This window comes from Mauremys mutica, chromosome 2, assembly GCF_020497125.1.
Source record: "Mauremys mutica isolate MM-2020 ecotype Southern chromosome 2, ASM2049712v1, whole genome shotgun sequence".
NCBI classification, from domain to species: Eukaryota; Metazoa; Chordata; order Testudines; family Geoemydidae; genus Mauremys; species Mauremys mutica.
Window position 1 is genome coordinate 289,609,083 of NC_059073.1, and position 9,506 is coordinate 289,618,588.

Here is a 9,506-nt window from a genome sequence, read left to right on the forward strand (position 1 = left end):
CCACTCCATGCATCCGATGAAGTGGGTTTTAGCCCACGAAAGCTTATGCCCAAATAAATTTGTTAGTCTCTAAGGTGCCACAAGGACTCCTCGTTGTTTTTGCTGATACAGACTAACACGGCTACCGCTCTGAAACCTTCTCCATATGTTTTGCTAACACTATATATATGGCCACAAATGTGCAGGACACTTAACAGCTGAATAAAATCCAGTCCCTTCCATGAAGAACCTGAGCTTAATCCTGCAGACACTTACTATTGAAACTCATGCTGCCTGCTGGGAATAACCAAAGTCTGGGGGGCAGATTCTGATCTCAGGTACATTGTTGTAGATCGGGAGTGTGATGAGCATTTCTAGGTGCACTTTCCCTTTGGGCGTTGTATTGCTCTGTGCAGAGTGTAGCGGATTAAAAAGATGCTGTCGGGGCAGAGCAGGAGATGTGGATGTGTGACATGTAACTGGGCTGGTATGAAAGGGTCGTTAAATGACTGGCTGAAAACCAACCCATCGCAGAAGAGGATCCAGAAAGAAAACAGAATCCCCGATGGCCAGGACATTCACACCTACCTACTAACAGGAAACAGAACAGAGATTTGCCCCACCTTTCCGCAGGAAAGGCCTGGAGCTGGAGAACCAAGGTGCCAGGTGCGTTAACAGCTGAGCACACAGAGAGATACCGGACACACAGCTGGGAAAAAAGACAAAGGGACAGAGACAGGGCCAAAATGGATTCCTTAGGAGCTGGGCTGGGGACAGGCCTGATGTCAGTCAGACTGAGCTCTTTCCTAACCTTTGCTTCTCTAAGCTAACCGAAGGACTTTCAGATTCTGCAGCCGGGGGGCTAATAAATTGTTACCTTGTTTTGAAAAAGCTACGTGGTGCGATTGCAAATACCCCCTAAGAGCAGTGGGGCCCAAAGCATTGTGCCTCTATAACGGGGTCCGCCACATGGTATGGAGCCTCCTTGTACATCAGGGGACTAGCTCTCATCCAGTCTGGTGCCCCCGGGGTTCGGTCGGTCACATGCCCCCTGGTTTTTCTCTCGCTCTCTGGACTCGGCCTGTTCCCTCTTCGTGACTCAGCCCTCTGGGTAGGTCACTCTGCAGCCGTCCTTTCCAGGGTATCAGAGTCCCCCTGGATCAGCTCTCCTCATTGGCTCCTGACAGCCTTCCAGTCCATGGCTAGGTTCTGTGTCATGTTTCCAGCTGCTCACAGGGAAACCCAGGCCTGCCCCCTACTCTGCGTTCCAGTCCGGGGGCCCTGAGCGTGGCGACTATGATCTGCTTGCTCCCAGATCCTGTTGCTATTTCCCTGGTGTTTTTCCTGGCTCTCTGCTCAGTCTTGGGCCCCCATCTTGGTTTATTAGCCCAAACTCCCTCTTCCCAGGGAGTGACTGCTTAGCTGTGTAGCCCCAAACATACCTCCCTTCTCTCAGGGAGTGACTGACTGCTTCCCCTGAGCCTGCTGGTGTTATACAAGCCCAGCTGGGCTTCATCATCAATTAGCCCTTCATCAGTTACCCACTTCAAGCCCTGGCCCTCCCCCAGGTGCAGCCTATCAGGCTGACTCACCTAATGGAACCTGCTTTGCCTTGCGTGTGGTGGCCACCCCATCACAGCCCCACACCGGAATCTAGCTCGAATGGATTAGCTGCAGGGAGCCACAGAGGCAGACAGGGAGGGATGGTGCCCGAACGCCCTGTTTCAGAGTCCTGGACGCTGCAGGCCTGCCCCCAAGGACCTGTGTGGACTCCTGAGGTACGTCTACACCTGCAGTTAGACACCTGTGTCTGGCCCGTGCCAGCTGACTCGGACTAAGGGGTTATTTAATTGCAGTGCAGCTATCTGGACTCAGGCTGCAGCCTGAGCTCTGGGACCCTGTCACCTCACAGGGTCCTAGAGCCCAGGTTCCCGCCCAAGCTTAAATGTCTACATGGCAATTAAACAGCCCCTTAGCCCGAGCCCCAGTCAGCTGGCCCAGCCCAGCCACGGGTCTCTAACTGCAGTGTAGACGTACCCTTGGAGTACAGCACTCTAGAGGGGTGATTCCAAGAGGCTGGTTACATGGACCAGACCCTGTGAATCCATAAAAAGGAGACATTGCAATGAGACTGAGTTACTCTGGATTGAAACAGGTGTAAGTAAGAGCAAGCTGGTGACATTGAACGATAGGGCTTGTGTGGGCAAATTCTGTAATACAAAGAAACTGCTGTATTAACCCATAATGAGGCAGACCCTGCCACCCTTCCATTCAGTAGTAAATTATTCAGTGAGCAACTCCGTTGACCTCTATAGGACTGTTCAGGGGGTGAGGTACTACTCTGTGAAGTCAGGGTGGCAGCATCTAGCCCATTGTTATTACAGGGGAACGGAGGGTTAGCAGACAGGGGGAGCGAAGGAAAGAACAGAGCTTCATTTGGTGAGAATCTCCTTAAGCAATCACCGTGAGAAAACCAAACCCACCCCACTGGCAGAGTGATGAATAGGGGTTGAGAAACTGTAAGAAAGTGTTTAAAAAAATCACATATATACACACACACAATGGCAAAGGAGGAAACAGGCAACTCCCTAAAACAGACACATCACTTCACTGCTGAGTCAAACACTGATTGACCGAATCCAAGGAAAATGAGACCAGTTAGCACCAGATTCCAACCTCAGTTATTCCAAGGTAAATCTAGGGCCATGCCAACGAGGGCACTGGATTTACTCCAGCATGAAACTGGCATCCTGGAGATGACAGGAAGGATGGACTTGTGGTTCAGGCACAGGATGAAGGTGCGGGAGAGCTGGGTTCATTTTTTGGCTGTGTCACAGCCTCCCTGTGTGACCTGGAGTGAGTCACTTAATCCCTCTGGGCCTCGGTTTCCCATCTGTAAAATGGGAGTGATAAACCTTCTTTTGACTGTCTTGCATTACTTGCAAGCTCTTTGCAGCACAGGCTGCGTCTGATTATCTAGGAAACTTCCAAATCTTTTGAGCTTCACTCCGTGAAACAGCAGGACTGCTTGTGATCTCATATTAGAAATGGTCTGGAGTGATTCCAGTGAAGCTGACAGAGCTACTCCTGTTTCACATCAAGGTAACTAAGAGCAGATTCTGGTCCTCAGTTTCTGCCTTGCAACACGCAAGATACTGTCTATGTATGAGACTTAGCCCCATAGTAATGGGGCACCTTACAATCTTTCAGTGCTGTTATCCCCATGTTACCAATGGGAAACTGAGGCACAGAGAAACTAAGTGACTTGCCCATGGCACCCAAGAAGCTAATGACAAAGCAGGGAATGTTATAAATCCCAGGTGAGCACCCTAACCATTGTACCTTCCTTCCTCTCTGCTGTCTTTCTAAAAGATTTGTTCTCATTTGGCCACAAATTATTGGGATTGATGTAGGACGTAGAAGATTCTCCCTCTCATTTCATCATGTGAATTATGTAACAATTCAAGTGAGTTTTAGTTCTGTGACATCACATGTGGCTGAGCCAATCAACCTCTGGTTCAGCTGTAAAACCTGAAAGCTGCAATCCGATTGATTTAAAAATGTTGCCTGAAGCTTTGGTCTCTCACTGTGATAGTTGCTAGAGGCTAAACCCAGTTCATAGGGGTAGCCCAGAGCTGATGACAAAAGCTTGAAGGTAGCAGTAGCTCCACTCCTGGCTTTCTTTGTCTTCTGAGGCTTGGGGCACTGTGTGCCACTGATCTCCCAAGGCAAAATTGAACTGTGCAATGGTCCTGAACAGCAAACCTGCAATGCAGGAGGATCTGCAGGTTGAATCCATCAAGAGTAAATGCCTCCTTGTTTCACTGATCCCTGCAGAGGAGAAGATGGTGATCGAAAGGAAGGTCTGGGGCACGGTCAAGTGGTTCAACGTCCGACATGGCTATGGCTTCATCACGAGGAGCGACAACAAGAGGGACGTGTTTGTACATCAGTCGGCCATAAAGAAGAACAACCCCTATAAGTACCATCGCAGCGTGGGCGATGGGGAGAGGGTGGAGTTTGATGTGGTTCTGGGGGATAAAGGCCTGGAGGCGGCCAACGTCACTGGTCCCGGTGGCATTCCCGTGCAAGGCAGCAAATACGCTGCAGACCGTCGCAAGTGCTCGTTGGGACTAAGGAGGAGTCCGCCTCACAAGAGTTACCACCTTTGTGAGCGCGTGCCAAAGAACGAGGCAGCCACACGTGCACCAGAAGATGGGAAGCTGCCCTACAGTGGCCAGTCTTATTTGATGCACACAGCCTGTGGGTATCAGCCCCAGTGTTTCAATTCTGTGAGCGCAGAAGGGGTGCGTGCGGAAGGTCAGCGTGTGCACGCAGAGCAAAGCAAGCCAGTGAAACAGAGCATATACCAGGGCTTCAGGCAGCTTCTCAGCTTGGGGCAGCATTGTCTGAGACAGCCGCGAGAGGAGGGAGGAGAAAAATGTAACGGAAGCCCCCAGGCAAATGAGACTGACGACTCAGCAATAAGTCAACGTTGCTACCGTCCTAACTTCAGTTACCTACGCAGACGCCCACGGAACGTGAAACCACTAGATGGGAAAGAGACCAAGGAGACCTCTGGACCACCAGCTGAAGACACCATGGCTCCTGAGACCATCAGCCAACAACCTAGCACCACCCAGCTATCAGACAAGAAGGAGTAAGAGAACATGGAAACCCAGGAATAAGAACAGAGACCTTCCGCTTGCTGTTTTCCCTGCTGTTGTTTGGATAACTCACAATTTACCATCATGAGTTTTTCATCTTTCTTACCTAAACTCCGTCAGTCTCCTTTCAGGACCAACAAAACTGAAAGAGTTTACAAGTTGTTTCCTATTTATCCAACCAAGCTCAAGTTTTTAACACCCTTTCTTTTTAATTTGTGTGAAATGCTATATCTGATTTTTTCCCCACCCCACCCTACTCCGTATACACACATTTGAAAGATAGCAAACTGCAAGCAATTCTTAATAAAAGTCTTAAAGAATTTGGAAAAGGGTCAGAGTTTGTGGGGATGGGCCACAGATGTAAAATATTCCTTTCTATTGGTGGTATAGTCATGGGAGATGACTTTTTTTTTTATCCCCACTACCTGGCATGGGGGTTTGGCTGAATATTAGGCTCCAATTCCTCTCCAAAATACAGGAAAATGCCCTTTCCACTTGGTGAAAGCATTTGTGACCCACTTTCAACTTGAGATAGTTGACTGCCAATTGCACCATTTGAACTGAGAGTCTAGACACTCTACAAATGTTTGTGTCAGGGCACAAACAAACATATGTGGTTTATTGTACATCTCAGCAACAGCTTTAGTCTAGACGTACCCCTGGTGAGTAGTGCTTTTCTCGGCACACAGGCTGCCCCACTGGGCTTTAGGGACTATTCAAGGATTCAGAGCTTGTATTTTTTAAACCAGGTGCATGTACACAATGTCTATATTTTGCCTTTTTGTTTTATCCCTGTCCCCACCTGTCTTCGCGGGGCCTAACCCAGCAATCACATTCATGCAGCTGGATCCCGGCGCTCACACACCATCCCACTGAAGTTCATGCAGGAGTCCATCCATGCAGCTCTGTTTGCAGGATCAGGGGCTCATGGGGTAAGTTCTTCGGGGAAGGGGCTGTGTCTCCACCTGTGTTGGCAGGACTGGGGTCTTAATTTTCTCTTCTAAAATTGCAGTGGGGAGTTGAATTTTAAATGTCAGAATTTCCAGGACTTCGGTGAGCTCTACAAACCTATTTCCCAGCTGTATGCAGCTCCCTGATAGTGGTCGGTGGCAGGGCCGGTGCAAGGAAGTTTTGCACCCTAGGCAAAACTTCCACTTTGCACCCCCCACCCAGCTAACTCCGCCCCCCCCACGGCAGCTAACTCAGCCCCCCACCCGGGGAGCCCCCCCGCAGCAGCTACCCCCCTCCACCACGACAGCTAACCCCTCTCCGCCCCGTCCCCCCACGGCAGCTAACCCTACCTGGGGAGACTTCCCCCCTCCACCCTCCCGCCACGGCAGCTAACCCTGGGGAGACCTCCCCCCGCGGAAGCTAACCGTGCCTGGGTAGCCCGCCCCAGCTCACCTCGGCTCCGCCTCCTCCACTGAGCATGCCGGTGCTGCTCTAATTCTCCTCCCCGCCCAGGCTTGCGGCGCCGATTGGAGGAGACTTAGAGCTGGGCTGTGTGCTCAGTGGAGGAGGCCGAGTGGAGGTGATCTGGGGCGGGGAGCGGTTCCCCCGTGCGCCCCCTCCCCCGTTACTGCGGGCCGCCCTCCCCGCGTGCCCCCCCACCCAGCTCACCTCCACTCCACCTCCTCGTCTGAGGGGACTTTTAGGCGCCCCCAACCACTAGGCGCCCTAGGCGGCCACCTAGTTTGCCTAAATGGTTGCACTGGCCCTGGTCGGTGGAGCCTTTTGGTTTTGAAGGATCGGATCAGGGAGATTTTTTTTGTTCTATAGGCACTGGTTGCCTGCCGGCAAACATGGATGGGCAAAGCCAAACAGTACAGGAGTCAGCTCGTTCACCACAACCGGTACACAACAACCTAGGACAAGAAGAGACTAATCTCAACTGAATCTCCAGGGGAAGCATAGGTTGCCGGAACACAGTTACTCTGGATATGCCTTCACATAGGAGAGATCATGACATTAGATCCACTCTTCTGCATTAGGAGCAAGCAGAGGACACCACTAAAGCCCTCAGCGCAGGGTCACATACGGAGAGACGTGCAGACGAGTGAGTTTCTACCTTAACAAGCAAAGATGGTGATTTTAGGTCTCACCCAGCCATTTCACAGCCAGTCACGCTCTCGAGCATTCCTCGATTACTACTTGAGCGGGAAGCAGCCCGTGTACTTCACTTCTCACAGCAGGCCTACGGACCCTTGCTGTTCCTCTGAAGTCTCCCATCTAAGCATTGACCCGACTACACCCGCCTAGCTTACAAAACACAACCAGAAAAAGAAACACAACTGCCATCTAGCATGCCCGGCAATGAGCGACTGAAGCAAACATTTACAGTGAAGTCCGCTGCAAAGCTTTGACCAGCTACTGTAGATGTTCTTAGCCTACCCTTATTGTTCAGCGCCCTGTTTGAAAGCTAATCTAACTGAATATTATGAACCTTTAAAGAGACGCTACCGGATAATTTGGGCAGCTTGTTAATTGCTGGGTCATTTTGTCGGTAATTATGTAATATGTATGATTTCTAGGAATCAGACATCGTGGATAAGCCCTGTTTGTTTTGGCTCGGTTTCTATGGGGATAAATAGAAGTAGTGTGATTAATTTCCATTCTGTTGCCATGGATATTAATAATAATGAGGTGATTATTACTGCTCTCTAAACCGTAAAGCAATTCCAAAATGAAACAGGGACGGGATTGGGCCAGAATCTCAGCTGACATAAATCAGCATTGCTCTATTGACTTCATCCAGCGGCCGGGACTTCAACCGAGCTGTACAGATTTACGCCAACTGGGAATCTGGCTTCAGCAGAGCTGTGCTGATTTACACCATCTGCAGATCAGACCCAATGGCTTCTGCGGAGCTATGATTGATTTGCATAGTTAAGGATCGGGCCCACTGGCTTTGATAGAACTATGCTGCGTGACACCAGCTGAGGATCTCGCCCAGAATTGCTCAGGATCTGGCTAAATAATCCAAAGGTGTTTTTTTTATTTTTGCCTGTGCTAGCAAAAATGCTTTGTGGGGTGTATTGAAGTGGCCCTTTGGAGTCTGAGCCTGTCTATCCTGACACTGCACATAGACTTCTCGACTTCAGTGGGTGCACAAACAGGAGTAAACTCATGCACAGAACGGTTTGTCAGAGCAGCCTCCTTCTGCCTTGTTAGTTTCACCGTCATCATAATAATAAAAAGCAATACATGTTCTTCCCAGGTGGATACCAAGCCACACCCATGATCCCAGTCCCCAAACCACCAGCTCCATCTCCTTGACTAAGCAATTTGTATTCCTTCTGGAGAGCTTTTCACCCTGCTGGAACACTAAGTAACAGACATTTAATAAGCCCCATCCTTATGGCCAGATGAAACCTTTCAAGGACTCCCCTTTCTTGGCTGGGATGTTCTGCAGGCCTCCTTCTGTCGGGTCCTGGTGTGGGGGCAGAAAGCTCACGAATGGCAAATGGCAGCCACGGGGCAGCCTCCTTGTTGTTTTGTGGCTTGTTGGGATTCCCCATCAGCCCATTGCCCTGGAATGACAGAAACAGGATGAGAAAGTGACCGCCGACATTCTTCTCCCAAAGCCACAATCTGTGCTTCGAGGCAGTTTGTTTTCCAGGTTTCCTTCCAAACCAGGGGAAATTATTCTACATCTTGGTTTCTCCCTTCCTCTCGCAGGCAGACGAGACCTCCCCTCACCGTCTTCGCTTGCTGAGGATAGCAACCCTCGGGGCAGGATGAAAAACAGACCCATGTAACAGCCCATGCTGGCCTGCCTGCGAAGCCTCCATCACAGCTCACAGGACATCGGCTCAGATGCTAACACTGGCCATCAAATGCTGCTTTGCAGCCAAGATGCGAAACATAGTTCTGCAGAGGTTTAAAAGCAAGATGAGCCTGTTGGAGGGTTTTCTCCCCCACACACCTTTTTTCAGGCTGGCCCAGGCATGTCCCTGTGCCTTTACCTGCAATCATGTGGTGGCCACGGGCCTCATGGAAATATCATCACTCCATCCTGGGAGCACCCAACACCCTTAGCTAGATAGGGTCATTCAGCCAGAACTTTCCATCTGCAGAGAACTGCACCGTAAGCGAGTTCAACCCATTTAGCCCTAGGCTTGCACCTTTGAAAGGAGCGTGGAGATTTCACGGAGGAGCTTCACCGATTTCTAGATTTCTTTCCACTCTTTTACTGAGACGCTGGAACGATCAGCCACTGATTTTCATTGTTGCTCTTGCAGTCACCGCTGGGAGCCCCAGCCAAGATCGCGCCCCCATTACACAAATAGGGATGGACTGCAATATCATGTACACGTGCCTTACCCCTCAGATCATCAACCATCCCTGCCCAGAGAGCTTACAATCTAACTCGACAGGGCAGACAAAAGACGCATTATTATCAGCAGCGCCGAGAACTGGAACATAGATCTCCTGAGTGCTAGGCTGGCTCTTTAACTACAAGACCAACTTTCTGCTGTAATTGCTAATAAGCCCAGCTCCTTCTGTGGGTGGCAGCGAGGTTGGGGCTCTACGTTCTCATGGGGCCAGGGATGGGACAGGCTAGGGGCAGTGTGGAAAAGGTGTTCATAGCAGCAGACGCAGGCAGTCTCGGGGTGATCCTGGATCACTTGAACAGGACAGATGTGATGTTAGACTTTGACATTTTCCGGCTGCCGCAGCCACACTGCTTGCAATGTTCGCATCCAGCACAAGGGACTCAGGACCCAACCCTGCAAGGAGCTAAGGTCCTGCTTCCAGGCGTTGAATGCCTTCAGCTCCCATTAACCTCAGCATTTGGCAGGATCAGGCCCACAGAACAGACACGGGGAAGGGGGAAAGAAAGATGGAAAGGGAGGGGCA

The 9,506-nt window shown here is 50.5% G+C and overlaps 1 protein-coding gene across 3 annotated transcripts; it reads left to right on the plus strand.

The window, feature by feature from the left end:
• Positions 1-2,602: 2,602 nt before the first annotated feature.
• LOC123362816 (Y-box-binding protein 1-like) lies at positions 2,603-4,932 on the plus strand. 3 transcript variants are annotated; one of them, XM_045003301.1, is made up of 2 exons: positions 2,603-2,670; positions 3,817-4,932. In XM_045003301.1, the coding sequence occupies exons 1-2, from the start codon at positions 2,628-2,630 to the stop codon at positions 4,641-4,643; spliced, it is 870 nt and encodes a 289-aa protein (XP_044859236.1). In that variant the 5' UTR covers positions 2,603-2,627; the 3' UTR covers positions 4,644-4,932. The 3 variants fall into 3 exon arrangements, with proteins under 3 accessions (XP_044859236.1, XP_044859235.1, XP_044859237.1); XM_045003300.1 differs by lacking the exon at positions 2,603-2,670 and adding an exon at positions 2,890-3,081; XM_045003302.1 differs by lacking the exon at positions 2,603-2,670 and adding an exon at positions 3,127-3,299.
• The last annotated feature ends 4,574 nt before the right edge of the window (positions 4,933-9,506 follow it).

Coding starts and splice junctions, on each gene's coding strand:
- LOC123362816 (XM_045003300.1), top strand. CDS start 3,027: ATGGTCTGGAGTGATTCCAGTGAAGCTGACAGAGCTACTCCTGTTTCA. Junction 3,082..3,816: donor TACTCCTGTTTCACATCAAG/GTAACTAAGAGC, acceptor TGATCCCTGCAG/AGGAGAAGATGGTGATCGAA.